The 23,440-nt window shown below is 51.1% G+C and overlaps 1 protein-coding gene and 1 pseudogene across 1 annotated transcript in view; one reads left to right on the top strand and one right to left on the bottom strand.

Annotated features, from left to right (window-relative positions):
• Positions 1-7,142, bottom strand: part of LOC135574986 (collagen alpha-1(XIV) chain-like) — a 49,433-nt pseudogene extending 42,291 nt beyond the window's left edge.
• Positions 7,143-16,034: 8,892 nt separating this feature from the next.
• The window catches only part of LOC135574987 (collagen alpha-1(XIV) chain-like), a 139,931-nt gene continuing 132,525 nt past the window's right edge, over positions 16,035-23,440 (top strand). The window contains exon 1 of the mRNA XM_065027126.1: positions 16,035-16,098. Coding sequence (XP_064883198.1) covers positions 16,035-16,098 — 64 coding nt within the window. The remainder of the gene's footprint in view (positions 16,099-23,440) is intronic.

Below are 23,440 nucleotides of genomic sequence, written 5' to 3' on the forward strand. Positions count from 1 at the left end.
TAGCCCTATTGTGGGCATCGGAGCGGTCCGTAGAGAGGACGAACAGAGCAGAAGCAGGTGGGGATCATTAGCCCTATTGTGGGCATCGGAGCGGTCCGTAGAGAGGACGAACAGAGCAGAAGCAGGTGGGGATCATTAGCCCTATTGTGGGCATCGGAGCGGTCCGTAGAGGGGACGAACAGAGCAGAAGCAGGTGGGGATCATTAGCCCTATTGTGGGCATCGGAGCGGTCCGTAGAGAGGACGAACAGAGCAGAAGCAGGTGGGGATCATTAGCCCTATTGTGGGCATCGGAGCGGTCCGTAGAGAGGACGAACAGAGCAGAAGCAGGTGGGGATCATTAGCCCTATTGTGGGCATCGGAGCGGTCCGTAGAGAGGGACGAACAGAGCAGAAGCAGGTGGGGATCATTAGCCCTATTGTGGGCATCGGAGCAGTCCGTAGAGAGGACGAACAGAGCAGAAGCAGGTGGGGATCATTAGCCCTATTGTGGGCATCGGAGCGGTCCGTAGAGAGGACGAACAGAGCAGAAGCAGGTGGGGATCATTAGCCCTATTGTGGGCATCGGAGCAGTCCGTAGAGAGGACGAACAGAGCAGAAGCAGGTGGGGATCATTAGCCCTATTGTGGGCATCGGAGCGGTCCGTAGAGGGGACGAACAGAGCAGAAGCAGGTGGGGATCATTGCAAGTCTTTTTTCTTTACCAATGTGCATGTCTAATATCTCTCTGATGTCTAAGGTCATTCCGTAATAGCAGCTTTTTAAAACAGCCTCCCTGGGATGTCTCTGAATAAAATATGTCTTGCATGGCTGAGGCACTACCAGGGTACTTTGTATCATCTAATATGGAGACAGAGGATGGGTGAGCAGCTTGCTGGATGGCCATCCATCCCTCTCCCTCTCTCTCACCATCTCATTCTTTCTTTCTCCCTCTCTCTCTAGCTCCATTTTATCTCTCCCTCTCTCTCTAGCTCCATTTTATCTCTCCCTCTCTCTCTAGCTCCATTTTATCTCTCTCTCTCTCTCTCTCTCTCTCTCTCTCTCTCTCTCTCTCTCTCTCTCTCTCTCTCTCTCTCTCTCTCTCTCTCTCTCTCTCTCTCTCTCTCTCTCTCCATCCCTCTATTTTCTCAGCTGTCTCTGTGAGCTTTATTAAAGTGCCTTTCAGTGAAGATGAATGACAGGCAGAGCTAGTGAACATCAGTCTTGTACCAGGGAGAGTTATGTCTTTTTCAGCATGGTATTATATTAAACAGAGGTCAAATTGGAATCACAATATCCATCCAGCCAGGCATGAAGACATGCTGGCCTCTATCACTGTGGAGAGTGTTGTGGTAGACGGTGTGTGTGTGTTTGTTTGTGTGTGCGGCTGCCAGGGTCCTGAGTGGAATATCACACCATCAATCAAATGCTGTCCATCTCAGACGTGTGTGAAATGTGTTTCTTGTACATAAATCCTCAGGCTGATTCCTGGCCGGCAGCTTCCTTTCTTTGCCTCCAAACTTACAACAAGATCTTAACAACAAGTTCCCAGAAATACTCCTCCTCAACCAAGACCTGAAAGACCTCGTCAACAACAACAACTATACATCGGGCTGCAGCCAGAAATACAAAGAAAACACATGTATTCTAGGTAACTAGGTGACTAGGTAACTAGGTGACTAGGTAACTAGGTAACTAGGTGAAGGCTAGCCTACATTCCAGACCTATTTGTGCTGTTTTGGCAACTCCATTACTGTCATTGTCATGTTTGGTGTGACAATAACAGCAATGGGGTTGGCGAGACAGCAGAAACAGATCTGGGTGAAGACTCCACTGCAATACCTTCTTTGTGTTATTAAACCTCAGACTCAGATGTGATTGGTAGTTAAAAAAAGAGGGAATGAGGCCAGGCCAATCATGTTGATCCGCTGTTAGAATCCCCTCAGTACAGTATGAATACTATATGGAGCACAGGGGGATCAGCCCTAATACCAGCAGCTACTGGAAATCAATCATCTCAAGCTCCAAAAGACAGTCAAGCTAAAGCCTTAATGAATAAATGCAGAGCGAACATAATCGCTCTGTGTGTGTGTGTGTGTGTGTGTGTGTGTGTGTGTGTGTGTGTGTGTGTGTGTGTGTGTGTGTGTGTGTGTGTGTGTGTGTGTGTGTGTGTGTGTGTGTTTGGTAGTGTAGACATGTACAGAACGCCAAAGGGTCACATCTACAGCTCTACCGCCAGACTCCCTGAGAGAGAGAGACCTCCGCTTACATCTCTAGAGAGAGAGAGAGAGAGAGAGACCTCCGCTTACATCTCTAGAGAGAGAGAGAGAGAGAGAGAGAGAGAGAGAGAGAGAGAGCCTCAGCTTGCATCTCTAGCCAGAGAAAACATGTCCTCTGTGGGTAGCGCTGGTAGCCCCTTCCCCCCTGGGGTAGAGCAGAGAAGCTGTATGTGTAGACAAGGTGTTTCATTTCTAACACTGCTGCCAGGATTAGTCTGCAAACCTGCTGTGCAAATATTGTACGGACAGGAGCACTATGCACAAAAATACATTCCCAACTGCATAGAATCTCTCTCTTCCTTAGTCATACACTTTGTTGTTAGACTTGCGGTAGAGTTTCAGCAATACAATTACACACTGTAGATTCCTTCAGAGACATCAAGGGCAGAAACTCAAGTGTGAAATTCCTTCTTTCCCCACAAAGGAGGAGGCTATCAGCAAACTGAAACTGTCTTGTTTGCACTGAAAGCACCTGTTTCCACCTCCTAAATCAGGGGAATAAGGAACAGAGCTCGCTGGGACCGACGACCATACAAGCCAGGCCATCCTGCTTCTCCCATAGCAGTCAGGGTAAATGGGACGGTGTGTGTGTATGTGTGTGTAAATGTGGGCAGAAGAATGTGTGTGTGTGTGTGTGTGTGTGTGTGTGTGTGTGTGTGTGTGTGTGTGTGTGTGTGTGTGTGTGTGTGTGTGTGTGTGTAAATGTGGGCAGAAGAATGTGTGTGTGAATGTGTGTGTGCGTGTGTGTGTGTGTGTGTGTGTGTGTGTGTGTGTGTGTGTGTGTGTGTGTGTGTGTGTGTGTGTGTGTGTGTGTGTGTGTGTGTGCAGAAGGCTTTAGTACATACCTGTCTTGGTGTTCCCTCCCTTGTATGTGATTCGCCTGATGGCGTCGAGCAGCGTTTCCTTGTTAGCGTATGAGTTCAGCTTGAACTCAGTTCTGGCATCATCACTGAACTGTGCTATAGCAACCTGTCAGTAAGAGGGAGAGAGAGAAAGGGGGAGAGCGAGAGAGGGAGAAAAACAGAGAAAGAGAGGGAAAGAGAGAGAGAGAGAGAGAGAGAGAGAGAGAGAGAGAGAGAGAGTGTGAGAGAGGGAGAGAGAGAGACAGAAAGAAAGAGAGAGGAGAGAGGGAGATAGAGAGAGAGGAGAGAGGGAGAGAGAGAGAGAGGAGAGAGGGAGAGAGAGGAGAGAGGGAGAGAGAGAGAGGGAGAAAAGGAGAGAGGGAGAGGGAGAGAGAGTGAGAAAAGGAGAGAGGGAGAGAGAGAGAGGGAGAGAGAGGAGAGAGGGAGAGAGAGAGAGGGAGAAAAGGAGAGAGGGAGAGGGAGAGAGAGTGAGAAAAGGAGAGAGGGAGAGGGAGGTGTAAAAGCTTTCATCACACTCAGAGATAATTCTAACAGTGTTTTTGGCTTGGTGGGGGTTAGGGGTTGTTTATCATTTGGAATGTTGAACATGAATCTGTTCTAAAAAATGTAGAAAATAACTTTACAGAACTAAAAATATAAACGCAACATGCAACAATTTCAAAGATTTTACTGAGTTACAGTTCATATGAGGAAATCAGTCAACTGAAATAAATTCATTAGGCCTTAATCTATGGATTTCATATGACCGGGTCACAGATACCATAAAACTATGGGCCTCACAATTGTCCTCAGGAGGTCGTCGCGGCATCTCTGTTCATTCAAACAGCCATCGATAAAATGCAATTGTGTTTGTTGTCCGTAGCTTATGCCTGCCCATACCATTAACCCCACCATCACCATGGGGCACTCTGTTCACAACGTAGACATCAGCAAACCACTCGACTACACGACGCCATACACGTGGTCTGCGGTTGTGAGGCCGGTTGGATGTACTGCCAAATTCTATAAAATGACATTGGAGGCGGTTTATGGTAGGAAATTAACATTCAATTCTCTGGCAACAGCTCTGGTGGACATTCCTGCAGTCAGCGTGCCAATTGCATGCTCTTTCAAAACTTGAGACATCTGTGGCATTGTCTTGTGTGACAACAATTCACATTTTAGAGTGGCCTTTTATTGTCCCCAGCGCAAGGTGCACCTGTGTAATGTTCATGCTGTCTAATAATCAGCTTCTTGATATGCCACAACTGTGAGGTGGATTGATATCTTGGCAAAGGTGAAACGCTCACTAACAGGGATGTAAACACATTTGTTCACAACATTTGTGAGAAATAAGCTTTTGTGCATATGGAACATTTCTGGGATCTTTTATTTCAGCTCATGAAACATGGGACCAACACTTCACATGTTGCGTTTATATTTTTGTTCAGTGTAAGTTGCCAATAAAGAATCCAGAACTTATAGTCGCATACTGAATGCACGCTTTCATTGGCATCTTAGAAACTATTTTGCAACATCTTTGGAACAGATGTCTCTCAGTTATTCACTCTCCTTACTGTCTCCTCAGGAATCTATCCCTGTCCCTCCTCTTCCCTCAATGTCTCGCTTCCCTTCTCACTCTCCTTATGTCTCCTCAGGAATATATCCCTGTCCCTCCTCTTCCCTCAATGTCTCGACTCTCCTTATGTCTCCTCAGGAATCTATCCCTGTCCCTCCTCTTCCCTCAATGTCTCGCTTCCCTTCTCACTCTCCTTATGTCTCCTCAGGAATCTATCCCTGTCCCTCCTCTTCCCTCAATGTCTCGCTTCCCTTCTCACTCTCCTTATGTCTCCTCAGGAATCTATCCCTGTCCCTCCTCTTCCCTCAATGTCTCGCTTCCCTTCTCACTCTTATGTCGCCTCAGGAATCTATCCCTGTCCCTCCTCTTCCCTCAATGTCTCGCTTCCCTTCTCACTCTCCTTATGTCTCCTCAGGAATCTATCCCTGTCCCTCCTCTTCCCTCAATGTCTCGCTTCCCTTCTCACTCTCCTTATGTCTCCTCAGGAATCTATCCCTGTCCCTCCTCTTCCCTCAATGTCTCGCTTCCCTTCTCACTCTCCTTATGTCGCCTCAGGAATCTATCCCTGTCCCTCCTCTTCCCTCAATGTCTCCTCCTTCTCCCTCCTTATGTCGCCTCAGGAATCTATCCCTGTCCCTCCTCTTCCCTCAATGTCTCGCTTCCCTTCTCACTCTCCTTATGTCCCCTCAGGAATCTATCCCTGTCCCTCCTCTTCCCTCAATGTCTCGCTTCCCTTCTCACAATCCTTATGTCTGTTTTTCTATTTGTCTGTCTGAGAGCCTAACTACTGTAGCCAGGACCCTCTGCACCTCAGCTCAGATTCATCCATTACCCATCAGCCCCTAATACAGTAAGGGGATACGGAGGACTTTAGTAATGCAGCCTTGTGTCAATAACCTACCAGTTCCTCAGTAATGGGCTGTGAACGGTCTGAAAGAGAAGGCTTGATGAAAATCTATGGGCCTCTGTTTATAATGTCTAGACACCAGTCTATTCCAACATAATGGTCTCTCCCTTGAGACCTGGTTTAGATGTGGGTCTGTTTATAATGTCTAGTCACCAGTCTATTCCAATATAATGGTCTCTCCCTTGAGACCTGGTTTAGATTTGGCTCTGTTTGGTGATGTTAGCACAGGCTTTATCTAAACCTAACCTCACCCTGACCTGTGCCCCTAACCTCACTCTAACCTGTGACCCTAACCTCACCCTGACCTGTGACCCTAACCTCACTCTAACCTGTAACCCTAACCTCACCCTGGCCTGTGACCCTAACCTCACTCTAACCTGTGACCCTAACCTCACCCTGACCTGTGACCCTAACCTCACTCTAACCTGTAACCCTAACCTCACCCTGACCTGTGACCCTAACCTCACTCTAACCTGTAACCCTAACCTCACCCTGACCTGTGACCCTAACCTCACTCTAACCTGTAACCCTAACCTCACTCTAACCTGTAACCCTAACCTCACCCTGGGCTGTGACCCTAACCTCACTCTAACCTGTGACCCTAACCTCACTCTAACCTGTAACCCTAACCTCACCCTGACCTGTGACCCTAACCTCACTCTAACCTGTGACCCTAACCTCACCCTGACCTGTGACCCTAACCTCACTCTAACCTGTAACCCTAACCTCACCCTGACCTGTGACCCTAACCTCACTCTAACCTGTGACCCTAACCTCACCCTGACCTGTGACCCTAACCTCACTCTAACCTGTAACCCTAACCTCACCCTGACCTGTGACCCTAACCTCACTCTAACCTGTAACCCTAACCTCACCCTGGCCTGTGACCCTAACCTCACTCTAACCTGTGACCCTAACCTCACCCTGACCTGTGACCCTAACCTCACTCTAACCTGTAACCCTAACCTCACCCTGGCCTGTGACCCTAACCTCACTCTAACCTGTGACCCTAACCTCACTCTAACCTGTGACCATAACCTCACTCTAACCTGTAACCATAACCTCAGCCTGACCTGTGACCCTAATCACACCCTAACCTGTGACCCTAACCTGTGACCCTAACCTCACTCTAACCTGTGTGTACTGGACTAGACCAGCCACTCATAGGACATGTTGCTTTCTCAAACATCAGTGGCTGAGATGGATGAGATCAGGTTACTGTTAGACAATGTTCCCCTTCAACAGCATTGGGTTACATTTCATTTATTCATTATTTCCGTGAGATATTTATTGGCTGAATGCATAACTCTATAATATGGAGGTGTTGTCATTGGTCTTACCTGTGTGCCGTCAGGACCAATCAGATCCAGAGATCCCATCGTACTGTACAGGAAGCGGATAATCTTCTGGAAGTTGTCGTCTCCGATGCTCCAAGACCCGTCCACCAAGAAGACCAGGTCAGCTTTGGCTGCCTTACAGACTGGGGGGAGGGAGGGAGGGAGGTAGGGAGGGAGGTAGGGAGGCAGGCAGGCAGGCAGGGAAGGAGGCAGGGAGGGAGGCAGGGACGCAGGGAGGGAGGGAGGGAGGGAGGGAGGGAGGGAAGGAGGCAGGGAAGGAGGCAGGGAGGGAGGCAGGGAGGGAGGCAGGGAGGGAAGGAGGCAGGGAGGGAGGCAGGGAAGGAGGCAGGGAGGGAGGGAGGGAGGCAGGGAGGTAGGGAGGCAGGGAGGGAGGTAGGGAGGTAGGGAGGGAGGTAGGGAGGCAGGCAGGCAGGGAGGGAAGGAGGGAGGCAGGGAAGGAGGCAGGGAGGAGGGAGGGAGGCAGGGAAGGAGGCAGGGACGAGGGAGGGAGGGAGGGAGGGAAGGAGGCAGGGAAGGAGGCAGGGAGGGAGGGAGGGAGGGAAGGAGGCAGGGAGGGAGGCAGGGAAGGAGGCAGGGAGGGAAGCAGGGACGCAGGGAGGAAGGGAGGGAGGATAGGAGGCAGGGAGGGAGGGAGGGAGGGAAGGAGGCAGGGAGGCCGGGACGCAGGGAGGGAGAGAGGGAGAGATGCAGGGAGGGAAGGAGGTAGGGGGTGAGGGAGGCAGGGGGTGAGGGAGGGAGAGATGCATGGAGGGAGGCAGGGAGGCAGGGAGAGATGCAAGGAGGGAAGGAGGCAGGGAGGGAGGGACGCAGGGAGGGAGGGAGAGATGCAGGGAGGGAAGGAGGCAGGGAGGGAGGGACGCAGGGAGGGAGGCAGGGAGGGAGGCAGGGAAGGAAGGAAGGAGGGAAATTAGATATGGAACTAGGTTAGAGAGGCTCATATCTTCAGCCTCATTACAACAGGCCAGCTGGTAAGCCTCAACCCTTCAGTCTCATTACAACAGGCCAGCTGGAAAGCCTCATATCTTCAGTCTCATTACAACAGGCCAGCAGGTAAGCCTCGACCCTTCAGTCTCATTACAACAGGCCAGCTGGTAAGCCTCATATCTTAAGTCTCATTACAACAGGCCAGCTGGAAAGCCTCATATCTTCATTCTCATTACAACAGGCCAACTGGAAAGCCTCAACCCTTCAGTCTCATTACAACAGGCCTGCTGGAAAGCCTAAACCCTTCAGTCTCATTACAACAGGCCAGCTGGAAAGCCTCATATCTTCATTCTCATTACAACAGGCCAGCTGGTAAGCCTCAACCCTTCAGTCTCATTACAACAGGCCAGCTGGTAAGCCTCAACCCTTCAGTCTCATTACAACAGGCCAGCTGGTAAGCCTCAACCCTTCAGTCTCATTACAACAGGCCAGCTGGTAAGCCTCAACCCTTCAGTCTCATTACAACAGGCCAGCTGGTAAACCTCAACCCTTCAGGCCAGCTGGTAAGCCTCAAACCTTCAGTCTCATTACAACAGGCCAGCTGGTAAACTTCAACCCTTCAGGGTCATTACAACAGGCCAGCTGGTAAACCTCAACCCTTCAGTCTCATTACAACAGGCCAGCTGGTAAGCCTCAACCCTTCAGTCTCATTACAACAGGCCAGCTGGTAAGCCTCAACCCTTCAGTCTTATTACAACAGGCCAGCTGGTAAGCCTGTATCTCAGAATGTGAGGAACGACTAGAGCTGGCCTGTATCTCAGAATGTGAGGAACGACTAGAGCTGGCCGGTCTCTCAGAATGTGAGGAACAGCTAGAGCTGGTCTGTATCTCAGAATGTAAGGAACGACTAGAGCTGGCCTGGATCTCAGAATGTGAGGAACGGCTAGAGCTGGCCGGTCTCTCAGAATGTAAGGAACGACTAGAGCTGGCCTGTATCTCAGAATGTGAGGAACGACTAGAGCTGGCCGGTCTCTCAGAATGTGAGGAACGACTAGAGCTGGCCGGTCTCTCAGAATGTGAGGAACGGCTAGAGCTGGCCTGTATCTCAGAATGTGAGGAACAGCTAGAGCTGGCCGGTCTCAGCTAGAATGTGAGAATGTGAAACGACTAGAGCTGGCCTGTATCTCAGAATGTGAGGAACTGGCCTGCTAGAGCTGGCCCTGTATCTCAGAATGTGAGGAACAGCTAGAGCTGGCCTGTATCTCAGAATGTGAGGAACGACTAGAGCTGGCCGGTCTCTCAGAATGTGAGGAACGGCTAGAACTGGCCTGTATCTCAGAATGTGAGGAACAGCTAGAGCTGGCCTGTATCTCAGAATGTGAGGAACGACTAGAGCTGGCCTGTATCTCAGAATGTGAGGAACGGGCCTGTATCTCAGAATGGCCGAGCTCTCTCAGAATGTGAGGAACGACTAGAGCTGGCCTGTATCTCAGAATGTGAGGAACGACTAGAGCTGGCCGGTCTCTCAGAATGTGAGGAACGACTAGAGCTGGCCGGTCTCTCAGAATGTGAGGAACGGCTAGAGCTGGCCTGTATCTCAGAATGTGAGGAACAGCTAGAGCTGGCCGGTCTCTCAGAATGTGAGGAACGACTAGAGCTGGCCTGAATGTGAGGAACGACTAGAGCTGGCCTGTCTCTCAGAATGTGAGGAACAGCTAGAATGTGAGAGCTGGCCTGTATCTCAGAATGTGAGGAACGACTAGAGCTGGCCTGTATCTCAGAATGTGAGGAACGACTAGAGCTGGCCTGTATCTCAGAATGTGAGGAACGGCTGGCCTGTAACGCTAGAGCTGGCCTGTCTCTCAGAATGTGAGGAACGACTAGAGCTGGCCTGTATCTCAGAATGTGAGGAACGACTAGAGCTGGCCGGTCTCTCAGAATGTGAGGAGCTGGCCTGTATCTCAGAATGCTGGGAACCTAGGTCTCTCTCAGAATGTGAGGAACGACTAGAGCTGGCCGGTCTCTCAGAATGTGAGGAACGGCTAGAGCTGGCCTGTATCTCAGAATGTGAGGAACAGCTAGAGCTGGCCGGTCTCTCAGAATGTGAGGAAAGACTAGAGCTGGCCTGTATCTCAGAATGTGAGGAACGACTAGAGCTGGCCTGTATCTCAGAATGTGAGGAACGGCTAGAGCTGGCCTGTATCTCAGAATGTGAGGAACAGCTAGAGCTGGCCGGTCTCTCAGAATGTGAGGAACGGCTAGAGCTGGCCTGTATCTCAGAATGTGAGGAACAGCTAGAGCTGGCCGGTCTCTCAGAATGTGAGGAACGACTAGAGCTGGCCTGTATCTCAGAATGTGAGGAACGACTAGAGCTGGCCTGTATCTCAGAATGTGAGGAACGGCTAGAGCTGGCCTGTATCTCAGAATGTGAGGAACAGCTAGAGCTGGCCTGTATCTCAGAATGTGAGGAACGACTAGAGCTGGCCGGTCTCTCAGAATGTGAGGAACGGCTAGAGCTGGCCTGTATCTCAGAATGTGAGGAACAGCTAGAGCTGGCCGGTCTCTCAGAATGTGAGGAACGACTAGAGCTGGCCGGTCTCTCAGAATGTAAGGAACGACTAGAGCTGGCCTGGATCTCAGAATGTGAGGAACGGCTAGAGCTGGCCGGTCTCTCAGAATGTAAGGAACGACTAGAGCTGGCCTGTATCTCAGAATGTGAGGAACAGCTAGAGCTGGCCGGTCTCTCAGAATGTGAGGAACGACTAGAGCTGGCCTGTATCTCAGAATGTGAGGAACGGCTAGAGCTGGCCTGTATCTCAGAATGTGAGGAACAGCTAGAGCTGGCCTGTATCTCAGAATGTGAGGAACGACTAGAGCTGGCCTGTATCTCAGAATGTGAGGAACGGCTACAGCTGGCCGGTCTCTCAGAATGTAAGGAACGACTAGAGCTGGCCTGTATCTCAGAATGTGAGGAACGACTAGAGCTGGCCTGTCTCTCAGAATGTGAGGAACGACTGGCCTGTCTCTCAGAGCTGGCTGGCCTGTCTCTCAGAATGTGAGGAACGGCTAGAGCTGGCCTGTATCTCAGAATGTGAGGAACAGCTAGAGCTGGCCTGTCTCTCAGAATGTGAGGAACGGCTAGAGCTGGCCTGTATCTCAGAATGTGAGGAACAGCTAGAGCTGGCCTGTATCTCAGAATGTGAGGAACGACTAGAGCTGGCCTGTATCTCAGAATGTGAGGAACGGCTACAGCTGGCCGGTCTCTCAGAATGTAAGGAACGACTAGAGCTGGCCTGTATCTCAGAATGTGAGGAACGACTAGAGCTGGCCGGTCTCTCAGAATGTGAGGAACGACTAGAGCTGGCCGGTCTCTCAGAATGTGAGGAACGACTAGAGCTGGCCTGGCCTGTCTCTCAGAATGTGAGGAACGGCTAGAGCTGGCCTGTATCTCAGAATGTGAGGAACAGCTAGAGCTGGCCGGTCTCTCAGAATGTGAGGAAAGACTAGAGCTGGCCTGTATCTCAGAATGTGAGGAACGACTAGAGCTGGCCTGTATCTCAGAATGTGAGGAACGGCTAGAGCTGGCCTGTATCTCAGAATGTGAGGAACAGCTAGAGCTGGCCGGTCTCTCAGAATGTGAGGAACGGCTAGAGCTGGCCTGTATCTCAGAATGTGAGGAACAGCTAGAGCTGGCCGGTCTCTCAGAATGTGAGGAACGACTAGAGCTGGCCTGTATCTCAGAATGTGAGGAACGACTAGAGCTGGCCTTTATCTCAGAATGTGAGGAACGGCTAGAGCTGGCCTGTATCTCAGAATGTGAGGAACAGCTAGAGCTGGCCTGTATCTCAGAATGTGAGGAACGACTAGAGCTGGCCGGTCTCTCAGAATGTGAGGAACGGCTAGAGCTGGCCTGTATCTCAGAATGTGAGGAACAGCTAGAGCTGGCCGGTCTCTCAGAATGAGAATGAGCTGGCCTGAGAATGTGAGGAACGACTAGAGCTGGCCTGTATCTCAGAATGTGAGGAACGACTAGAGCTGGCCTGAAATGTGAGGAACTAGAGCTGGCCTCTCAGTATCTCAGAATGTGAGGAACAGCTAGAGCTGGCCTGTATCTCAGAATGTGAGGAACGACTAGAGCTGGCCGGTCTCTCAGAATGTGAGGAACGGCTAGAGCTGGCCTGTATCTCAGAATGTGAGGAACAGCTAGAGCTGGCCTGTATCTCAGAATGTGAGGAACGACTAGAGCTGGCCTGTATCTCAGAATGTGAGGAACGGCTACAGCTCAGAATGTGAGGAACGGCTAGAGCTGGCCTGTATCTCAGAATGTGAGGAACGACTAGAGCTGGCCTGTATCTCAGAATGTGAGGAACGACTAGAGCTGGCCTGTATCTCAGAATGTGAGGAACAGCTAGAGCTGGCCTGTATCTCAGAATGTGAGGAACAGCTAGAGCTGGCTCAGAATGTGTATCTCAGAATGTGAGGAACGAGCTAGAGCTGGCCTGGTCTCAGAATGTGAGGAACGGCTAGAGCTGGCCTGTATCTCAGAATGTGAGGAACAGCTAGAGCTGGCCTGTATCTCAGAATGTGAGGAACGACTAGAGCTGGCCTGTATCTCAGAATGTGAGGAACAGCTAGAGCTGGCCTGTATCTCAGAATGTAAGGAACGACTAGAGCTGGCCGGTCTCTCAGAATGTAAGGAACGACTAGAGCTGGCCTGTATCTCAGAATGTGAGGAACAGCTAGAGCTGGCCTGTATCTCAGAATGTGAGGAACGACTAGAGCTGGCCGGTCTCTCAGAATGTGAGGAACGGCTAGAGCTGGCCTGTATCTCAGAATGTGAGGAACGGCTACAGCTGGCCGGTCTCTCAGAATGTAAACGGAATGAGAATGTGAGGAACTAGAGCTGGCCTGTATCTCAGAATGTATCTCAGAATGTGAGGAACGAATGTGAGGAAACTAGAGCTGGCCTGTCTCTCAGAATGTGAGGAACGACTAGAGCTGGCCTGGAATCTCTCAGAATGTGAGGAACGAAGAGCGGCTGAGCTGGCCTGTATCTCAGAATGTGAGGAACAGCTAGAGCTGGCCGGTCTCTCAGAATGTGAGGAACGACTAGAGCTGGCCTGTATCTCAGAATGTGAGGAACGACTAGAGCTGGCCTGTATCTCAGAATGTGAGGAACGGCTAGAGCTGGCCTGTATCTCAGAATGTGAGGAACAGCTAGAGCTGGCCTGTATCTCAGAATGTGAGGAACGACTAGAGCTGGCCTGGTCTCTCAGAATGTGAGGAACGGCTAGAGCTGGCCTGTATCTCAGAATGTGAGGAACAGCTAGAATGCTGAGCTGGCCTGTCTCTCAGAATGTGAGGAACGACTAGAGCTGGCCTGTATCTCAGAATGTGAGGAACGACTAGAGCTGGCCTGTATCTCAGAATGTGAGGAACGACTAGAGCTGGCCTGTATCTCAGAATGTGAGGAACAGCTAGAGCTGGCCTGTATCTCAGAATGTGAGGAACAGCTAGAGCTGGCCTGTATCTCAGAATGTGAGGAACGACTAGAGCTGGCCGGAGGAACTCAGAATGTGAGGAACGAAGCTGGCCTGTATCTCAGAATGTGAGGAACTAGAGCTGGCCTGTATCTCAGAATGTGAGGAACAGCTAGAGCTGGCCTGTATCTCAGAATGTGAGGAACGACTAGAGCTGGCCTGTATCTCAGAATGTGAGGAACAGAGCTGGCCGGTCTCTCAGAATGCTGAGCTGGCTGTATCTCAGAATGTGAGGAACGACTAGAGCTGGCCTGTATCTCAGAATGTGAGAGCTGGCTGGCCTCTCTCAGAATGTGAGGAACGACTAGAGCTGGCCTGTATCTCAGAATGTGAGGAACAGCTAGAGCTGGCCTGTATCTCAGAATGTGAGGAACGACTAGAGCTGGCCGGTCTCTCAGAATGTGAGGAACTCAGAATGTGAGGAACAGAGCTGGCCTGTATCTCAGAATGTGAGGAACGGCTAGAGCTGGCCTGGTCTCTCAGAATGTGAGGAACGACTAGAGCTGGCCTGTATCTCAGAATGTGAGCCTGTCTCTCAGAATGTGAGGAACAGCTAGAGCTGGCCTGTCGAATGTGAGGAACGACTAGAGCTGGCCTGTCTCTCAGAATGTGAGGAACGACTAGAGCTGGCCTGTATCTCAGAATGTCTCTCAGAAGAATGTGAGGAACGGCTAGAGCTGGCCTGTATCTCAGAATGTGAGGAACAGCTAGAGCTGGCCGGTCTCTCAGAATGTGAGGAACGACTAGAGCTGGCCTGTATCTCAGAATGTGAGGAACGACTAGAGCTGGCCTGTATCTCAGAATGTGAGGAACGGCTAGAGCTGGCCTGTATCTCAGAATGTGAGGAACAGCTAGAGCTGGCCTGTATCTCAGAATGTGAGGAACGACTAGAGCTGGCCGGTCTCTCAGAATGTGAGGAACGGCTAGAGCTGGCCTGTATCTCAGAATGTGAGGAACAGCTAGAGCTGGCCGGTCTCTCAGAATGTGAGGAACGACTAGAGCTGGCCTGTATCTCAGAATGTGAGGAACGACTAGAGCTGGCCTGTATCTCAGAATGTGAGGAACGACTAGAGCTGGCCTGTATCTCAGAATGTGAGGAACAGCTAGAGCTGGCCTGTATCTCAGAATGTGAGGAACAGCTAGAGCTGGCCTGTATCTCAGAATGTGAGGAACGACTAGAGCTGGCCGGTCTCTCAGAATGTGAGGAACGGCTAGAGCTGGCCTGTATCTCAGAATGTGAGGAACAGCTAGAGCTGGCCTGTATCTCAGAATGTGAGGAACGACTAGAGCTGGCCTGTATCTCAGAATGTGAGGAACAGCTAGAGCTGGCCTGTATCTCAGAATGTAAGGAACGACTAGAGCTGGCCGGTCTCTCAGAATGTAAGGAACGACTAGAGCTGGCCTGTATCTCAGAATGTGAGGAACAGCTAGAGCTGGCCTGTATCTCAGAATGTGAGGAACGACTAGAGCTGGCCGGTCTCTCAGAATGTGAGGAACTGGCCTGTATCTCAGAGCTGGCCTGTCTCTCAGAATGTGAGGAACGACTAGAGCTGGCCGGTCTCTCAGAATGTGAGGAACGACTAGAGCTGGCCTGGATCTCAGAATGTGAGGAACGGCTAGAGCTGGCCAGTCTCTCAGAATGTAAGGAACGACTAGAGCTGGCCTGTATCTCAGAATGTGAGGAACAGCTAGAGCTGGCCGGTCTCTCAGAATGTGAGGAACGACTAGAGCTGGCCTGTATCTCAGAATGTGAGGAACGACTAGAGCTGGCCTGTATCTCAGAATGTGAGCGACTAGAGCTGGCCTGTCTCAGAATGTGAGGAACAGAGAGCTGGCCTGTATCTCAGAATGTGAGAACAGCTGAGCTGGCCTGTATCTCAGAATGTGAGGAACAGCTAGAGCTGGCCTGTATCTCAGAATGTGAGGAACGACTAGAGCTGGCCGGTCTCTCAGAATGTGAGGAACGGCTAGAGCTGGCCTGTATCTCAGAATGTGAGGAACAGCTAGAGCTGGCCGGTCTCTCAGAATGTGAGGAACGACTAGAGCTGGCCGGTCTCTCAGAATGTGGCCTGTAAGAATGTGAGGAACGAACGACTAGAGCTGGCCTGTATCTCAGAATGTGAGGAACGGCTAGAGCTGGCCTGTATCTCAGAATGTGAGGAACAGCTAGAGCTGGCCTGTATCTCAGAATGTGAGGAACGACTAGAGCTGGCCGGTCTCTCAGAATGTGAGGAACGGCTAGAGCTGGCCTGTATCTCAGAATGTGAGGAACAGCTAGAGCTGGCCTGTATCTCAGAATGTGAGGAACAGCTAGAGCTGGCCTGTATCTCAGAATGTGAGGAACGACTAGAGCTGGCCGGTCTCTCAGAATGTAAGGAACGACTAGAGCTGGCCTGTATCTCAGAATGTGAGGAACGACTAGAGCTGGCCGGTCTCTCAGAATGTGAGGAACGACTAGAGCTGGCCGGTCTCTCAGAATGTGAGGAACGGCTAGAGCTGGCCTGTATCTCAGAATGTGAGGAACAGCTAGAGCTGGCCGGTCTCTCAGAATCAGAATCTCAGAATGTGAGGAAGGAACGCTAGAGCTGGCCTGTATCTCAGAATGTGGCTAGGAGCTGGCTATCTCAGAATGCAGCTAGAGCTGGCCTGTATCTCAGAATGTGAGAACGCTGAGCTGGCCTGTATCTCAGAATGTGAGGAACGGCTAGAGCTGGCCTGTATCTCAGAATGTGAGGAACAGCTAGAGCTGGCCTGTATCTCAGAATGTGAGGAACGACTAGAGCTGGCCTGTCTCTCAGAATGTGAGGAACGGCTAGAGCTGGCCTGTATCTCAGAATGTGAGGAACAGAATAGAGCTGGCCTGTATCTCAGAATGTGAGGAACAGCTAGAGCTGGCCGGTCTCTCAGAATGTGAGGAACGACTAGAGCTGGCCTGTATCTCAGAATGTGAGGAACGACTAGAGCTGGCCTGTATCTCAGAATGTGAGGAACAGCTAGAGCTGGCCTGTATCTCAGAATGTGAGGAACAGCTAGAGCTGGCCTGTATCTCAGAATGTGAGGAACGACTAGAGCTGGCCGGTCTCTCAGAATGTGAGGAACGGCTAGAGCTGGCCTGTATCTCAGAATGTGAGGAACAGCTAGAGCTGGCCTGTATCTCAGAATGTGAGGAACTGGCCGGTCTCTCAGAATGTGAGGAACGGCTAGAGCTGGCCTAGAATGCTGGCTGGCTGTATCTCAGAATGTGAGGAACAGAATGTGAGGAACTAGAGCTGGCCTGTATCTCAGAATGTGAGGAACGACTAGAGCTGGCCGGTCTCTCAGAATGTGAGGAACGACTAGAGCTGGCCTGTATCTCAGAATGTGAGGAACGACTAGAGCTGGCCTGTATCTCAGAATGTGAGGAACAGCTAGAGCTGGCCTGTATCTCAGAATGTGAGGAACGACTAGAGCTGGCCTGTATCTCAGAATGTGAGGAACGACTAGAGCTGGCCTGTCTCAGAATGTGAGGAACGGCTAGAGCTGGCCTGTATCTCAGAATGTGAGGAACAGCTAGAGCTGGCCTGTCTCTCAGAATGTGAGGAACGACTAGAGCTGGCCTGTATCTCAGAATGTAGAGAACGACTAGAGCTGGCCTGTATCTCAGAATGTGAGGAACGACTAGAGCTGGCCTGGATCTCAGAATGTGAGGAACAGCTAGAGCTGGCCTGTATCTCAGAATGTGAGGAACCTAGAGTGAGGAACTCTCTCAGAATGTGAGGAACGCTAGAGCTGGCCTGTATCTCAGAATGTGAGGAACAGCTAGAGCTGGCCTGTATCTCAGAATGTGAGGAACGACTAGAGCTGGCCTGTCTCTCAGAATGTGAGCTGGCGAATGAGCTGGAGCTGGCTGTATCTCAGAATGTGAGGAACAGCTAGAGCTGGCCTGTATCTCAGAATGTGAGGAACGACTAGAGCTGGCCTGTCTCTCAGAATGTGAGGAACGGCTAGAGCTGGCCTGTATCTCAGAATGTGAGGAACGACTAGAGCTGGCCTGTCTCTCAGAATGTGAGGAACTAGAGCTGGCCTGTATCTCAGAATGTGAGGAGAGCTGGCCTGTATCTCAGAATGTGACTAGAGCTGGCCTGTATCTCAGAATGTGAGGAACAGCTAGAGCTGGCCTGTATCTCAGAATGTGAGGAACGACTAGAGCTGGCCTGTATCTCTCAGAATGTGAGGAACGACTAGAGCTGGCCTGTATCTCAGAATGTGAGGAACAGCTAGAGCTGGCCTGTCTCTCAGAATGTGAGGAACGACTAGAGCTGGCCTGTATCTCAGAATGTGAGGAACAGCTAGAGCTGGCCTGTATCTCAGAATGTGAGGAACTAGAGCTGGCCTGTATCTCAGAATGTGAGGAACGGCTAGAGCTGGCCTGTATCTCAGAATGTGAGGAACAGCTAGAGCTGGCCTGTATCTCAGAATGTGAGGAACAGCTAGAGCTGGCCTGTATCTCAGAATGTGAGGAACGACTAGAGCTGGCCTGTATCTCTCTCAGAATGTGAGGAACGGCTAGAGCTGGCCTGTCTCTCAGAATGTGAGGAACAGCTAGAGCTGGCCTGTATCTCAGAATGTGAGGAACGACTAGAGCTGGCCTGTATCTCAGAATGTGAGGAACGACTAGAGCTGGCCTGTATCTCAGAATGTGAGGAACGACTAGAGCTGGCCTGTATCTCAGAATGTGAGGAACGAGCTGGCCTGTATCTCAGAATGTGAGGAACAGCTAGAGCTCTCTCAGAATGTGAGGACTAGAGCTGGCCTGTCTCTCAGAATGTGAGGAACGCTAGAGCTGGCCTGTATCTCAGAATGTGAGGAACGCTAGAGCTGGCCTGTATCTCAGAATGTGAGGAACAGCTAGAGCTGGCCTGTCTCTCAGAATGGCCTGAGGAATGTGAGGAACAGAGAGCTGGCCGGTCTCTCAGAATGTGAGGAACGACTGGCCGGTCTCAGAGCTGGCCTGTCTCTCAGAATGTGAGGAACAGCTAGAGCTGGCCTGGTATCTCAGAATGTGAGGAACGGAGAGCTGGCTCTCTCAGAATGTGAGGAACGGCTAGAGCTGGCCTGTATCTCAGAATGTGAGGAACAGCTAGAGCTGGCCGGTCTCTCAGAATGTGAGGAACGACTAGAGCTGGCCTGTATCTCAGAATGTGAGGAACGACTAGAGCTGGCCTGTATCTCAGAATGTGAGGAACGGCTAGAGCTGGCCTGTATCTCAGAATGTGAGGAACAGCTAGAGCTGGCCTGTATCTCAGAATGTGAGGAACGACTAGAGCTGGCCGGTCTCTCAGAATGTGAGGAACGGCTAGAGCTGGCCTGTATCTCAGAATGTGAGGAACGGCTACAGCTGGCCGGTCTCTCAGAATGTAAGGAACGACTAGAGCTGGCCTGTCAGAATGTGAGGAACCTAGAGCTGGCCGGTCTCTCAGAATGTGAGGAACGACTAGAGCTGGCCTCTCAGAATGTGAGGAACGAATCTCAGAATGACTAGAGCTGGCCTGTATCTCAGAATGTGAGGAACGGCTAGAGCTGGCCTGTATCTCAGAATGTGAGGAACAGCTAGAGCTGGCCTGTCTCTCAGAATGTGAGGAACGACTAGAGCTGGCCTGTATCTCAGAATGTGAGGAACGGCTAGAGCTGGCCTGTATCTCAGAATGTGAGGAACAGCTAGAGCTGGCCTGTGTGAGGAACGACTCAGAATGTGAGGAACGACTAGAGCTGGCCTGTATCTCAGAATGCTGGCTGGCCTGTATCTCAGAATGTGAGGAACGACTAGAGCTGGCCGGTCTCTCAGAATGTAGGAACGACTAGAGCTGGCCTGTATCTCAGAATGTGAGGAACGACTAGAGCTGGCCTGTCTCTCAGAATGTGAGGAACGACTAGAGCTGGCCTGTCTCTCAGAATGTGAGGAACGACTAGAGCTGGCCGGTCTCAGAGCTGGCCTGTCTCAGAATGTGAGGAACTGGCTAGAATGCTGGCCTGTCTCTCAGAATGAGGAACGTGAGCTGGCCTGTATCTCAGAATGTGAGGAACGAGCTGGCCTGTATCTCAGAATGTGAGCTGGCTGGCCTGTATCTCAGAATGTGAGGAACGACTAGAGCTGGCCTGTATCTCAGAATGTGAGGAACGGCTAGAGCTGGCCTGTATCTCAGAATGTGAGGAACAGCTAGAGCTGGCCTGTATCTCAGAATGTGAGGAACGACTAGAGCTGGCCTGTATCTCAGAATGTGAGGAGGAAGCTGGCTCTCAGAGCTGGCCTGTATCTCAGAATGTGAGGAACAGCTGGCCTGTCTCTCAGAATGCTGGCCTGTATCTCAGAATGTGAGGAACTGGCCTGGTCTCAGCTAGAGCTGGCCTGTATCTCAGAATGTGAGGAACAGCTAGAGCTGTATCTCAGAATGTGAGGAACCTGGCCTGTCTCAGAATGTGAGGAACGAGCTAGAGCTGGCCTGTATCTCAGAATGTGAGGAACAGCTAGAGCTGGCCTGTATCTCAGAATGTGAGGAACAGCTAGAGCTGGCCTGTATCTCAGAATGTGAGGAACGACTAGAGCTGGCCGGTCTCTCAGAATGTGAGGAACGGCTAGAGCTGGCCTGTATCTCAGAATGTGAGGAACAGCTAGAGCTGGCCTGTATCTCAGAATGTGAGGAACGACTAGAGCTGGCCTGTATCTCAGAATGTGAGGAACGACTAGAGCTGGCCTGTATCTCAGAATGTGAGGAACGACTAGAGCTGGCCTGTATCTCAGAATGTGAGGAACAGCTAGAGCTGGCCTGTATCTCAGAATGTGAGGAACAGACTAGAGCTGGCCTGTATCTCAGAATGTGAGGAACGACTAGAGCTGGCCTAGTCTCTCAGAATGTGAGGAACGACTAGAGCTGGCCTGTATCTCAGAATGTGAGGAACAGCTAGAGCTGGCCTGTATCTCAGAATGTGAGGAACGACTAGAGAGAATGTGAGCGACTAGAGCTGGCCTGTATCTCAGAATGTGAGGAACGACTAGAGCTGGCCTGTATCTCAGAATGTGAGGAACGGCTAGAGCTGGAAGCTAGAGCTGGCCTGTATCTCAGAATGTGAGGAACGACTAGAGCTGGCTGGCCTGTATCTCAGAATGTGAGGAACAGAGCTGGCCTGTATCTCAGAATGTGAGGAACGACTAGAGCTGGCCTGTATCTCAGAATGTGAGGAACGACTAGAGCTGGCCTGTATCTCAGAATGTGAGGAACGACTAGAGCTGGCCTGTCTCTCAGAGCTGGCCAGAATGTATCTGGCCTGTATCTCAGAATGTGAGGAACGACTAGAGCTGGCCTGTATCAGAATGTGAGGAACAGAATGTGAATGGAACAGCTAGAGCTGGCCTGTATCTCAGAATGTGAGGAACAGCTAGAGCTGGCCTGTATCTCAGAATGGCCTGTATCTCAGAATGAGGAACGACTAGAGCTGGCCTGTATCTCAGAATGTGAGGAACGACTAGAGCTGGCTAGAATGTGAGGAACTGGAGCTGGCCTGTATCTCAGAATGTGAGGAACACTAGAGCTGGCCTGTCTCTCAGAATGTGAGGAACAGCTAGAGCTGGCCTGTATCTCAGAATGTGAGGAACGACTAGAGCTGGCCTGTATCTCAGAATGTAAGGAACGACTAGAGCTGGCCGGTCTCTCAGAATGTGAGGAACGACTAGAGCTGGCCGGTCTCTCAGAATGTAAGGAACGGCTAGAGCTGGCCAGTCTCTCAGAATGTAAGGAACGACTAGAGCTGGCCTGGATCTCAGAATGTGAGGAACGGCTAGAGCTGGCCGGTCTCTCAGAATGTGAGGAACAGCTAGAGCTGGCCTGTATCTCAGAATGTGAGGAACGACTAGAGCTGGCCTGTATCTCAGAATGTGAGGAACGGCTACAGCTGGCCGGTCTCTCAGAATGTAAGGAACGACTAGAGCTGGCCTGTATCTCAGAATGTGAGGAACTAGAGCTGGCCTGTATCTCAGAATGTGAGGAACAGAGCTAGAGCTGGCCTGTATCTCAGAATGTGAGGAACGACTAGAGCTGGCCTGTATCTCAGAATGTGAGGAACAGATCTCAGAATGTAGAGCTGGCCGGTATCTCAGAATGTGAGGAACGACTAGAGCTGGCCGGTCTCTCAGAATGTGAGGAACGGCTAGAGCTGGCCTGTATCTCAGAATGTGAGGAACAGCTAGAGCTGGCCGGTCTCTCAGAATGTGAGGAACGACTAGAGCTGGCCTGTATCTCAGAATGTGAGGAACGACTAGAGCTGGCCTGTATCTCAGAATGTGAGGAACGACTAGAGCTGGCCTGTATCTCAGAATGTGAGGAACAGCTAGAGCTGGCCTGTATCTCAGAATGTGAGGAACAGCTAGAGCTGGCCTGTATCTCAGAATGTGAGGAACGACTAGAGCTGGCCTGTATCTCAGAATGTGAGGAACAGCTAGAGCTGGCCTGTATCTCAGAATGTGAGGAACAGCTAGAGCTGGCCTGTATCTCAGAATGTGAGGAACAGCTAGAGCTGGCCTGTATCTCAGAATGTGAGGAACGACTAGAGCTGGCCTGTATCTCAGAATGTGAGGAACAGCTAGAGCTGGCCTGTATCTCAGAATGTAAGGAACGACTAGAGCTGGCCGGTCTCTCAGAATGTGATGAGCTGGCCTGTAAATGTGAGGAACGACTAGAGCTGGCCTGTATCTCAGAATGTGAGGAACAGCTAGAGCTGGCCTGTATCTCAGAATGTGAGGAACGGCTAGAGCTGGCCTGGTCTCTCAGAATGTGAGGAACAGCTAGAGCTGGCCTGTATCTCAGAATGTGAGAACAGAATGTAAGGAACGAGCTGGCCTGTATCTCAGAATGTGAGAACGACTAGAGCTGGCCTCTCAGAATGTGAGGAACGACTAGAGCTGGCCTGTATCTCAGAATGTGAGGAACGACTAGAGCTGGCCAGTCTCTCCGAATGTGAGGAACGGCTAGAGCTGGCCGGTCTCTCAGAATGTGAGGAACAGCTAGAGCTGGCCTGTATCTCAGAATGTGAGGAACAGCTAGAGCTGGCCTGTATCTCAGAATGTGAGGAACAGCTAGAGCTGGCCTGTATCTCAGAATGTGAGGAACGACTAGAGCTGGCCTGTATCTCAGAATGTGAGGAACAGCTAGAGCTGGCCTGTATCTCAGAATGTGAGGAACAGCTAGAGCTGGCCTGTCTCTCAGAATGCTGGCCTGGCCTGTATCTCAGAATGTGAGGAACGACTAGAGCTGGCCTGTCTCTCAGAATGTGAGGAACAGCTAGAGCTGGCCTGTATCTCAGAATGTGAGGAACAGCTAGAGCTGGCCTGTCTCTCAGAATGTGAGGAACGACTAGAGCTGGCCTGTATCTCAGAATGTGAGGAACGAGCTAGAGCTGGCCTGTATCTCAGAATGTGAGGAACGACTAGAGCTGGCCTGTATCTCAGAATGTGAGGAACGACTAGAGCTGGCCTGTATCTCAGAATGTGAGGAACAGCTAGAGCTGGCCTGTATCTCAGAATGTGAGGAACGACTGCTGGCCGGTCTCTCAGAATGTGAGGAACGGCTAGAGCTGGCCTGTATCTCAGAATGTGAGGAACAGCTAGAGCTGGCCTGTATCTCAGAATGTGAGGAACGACTAGAGCTGGCCTGTCTCTCAGAATGTGAGGAACGCTAGAGCTGGCCTGTATCTCAGAATGTGAGGAACGACTAGAGCTGGCCTGTATCTCAGAATGTGAGGAACAGCTAGAGCTGGCCTGTCTCTCAGAATGTGAGGAACGACTAGAGCTGGCCTGTATCTCAGAATGTGAGGAACAGCTAGAGCTGGCCTGTCTCTCAGAATGTGAGGAACGACTAGAGCTGGCCTGTCTCTCAGAATGTGAGGAACGACTAGAGCTGGCCTGTATCTCAGAATGTGAGGAACAGCTGGCCTGTATCTCAGAATGTGAGAGCTGGCTGGCTGTATCTCAGAATGTGAGGAACGACTAGAGCTGGCCGGTCTCTC

Source organism: Oncorhynchus nerka, linkage group LG14 (genome assembly GCF_034236695.1).
Source record: "Oncorhynchus nerka isolate Pitt River linkage group LG14, Oner_Uvic_2.0, whole genome shotgun sequence".
NCBI lineage: Eukaryota > Metazoa > Chordata > Actinopteri > Salmoniformes > Salmonidae > Oncorhynchus > Oncorhynchus nerka.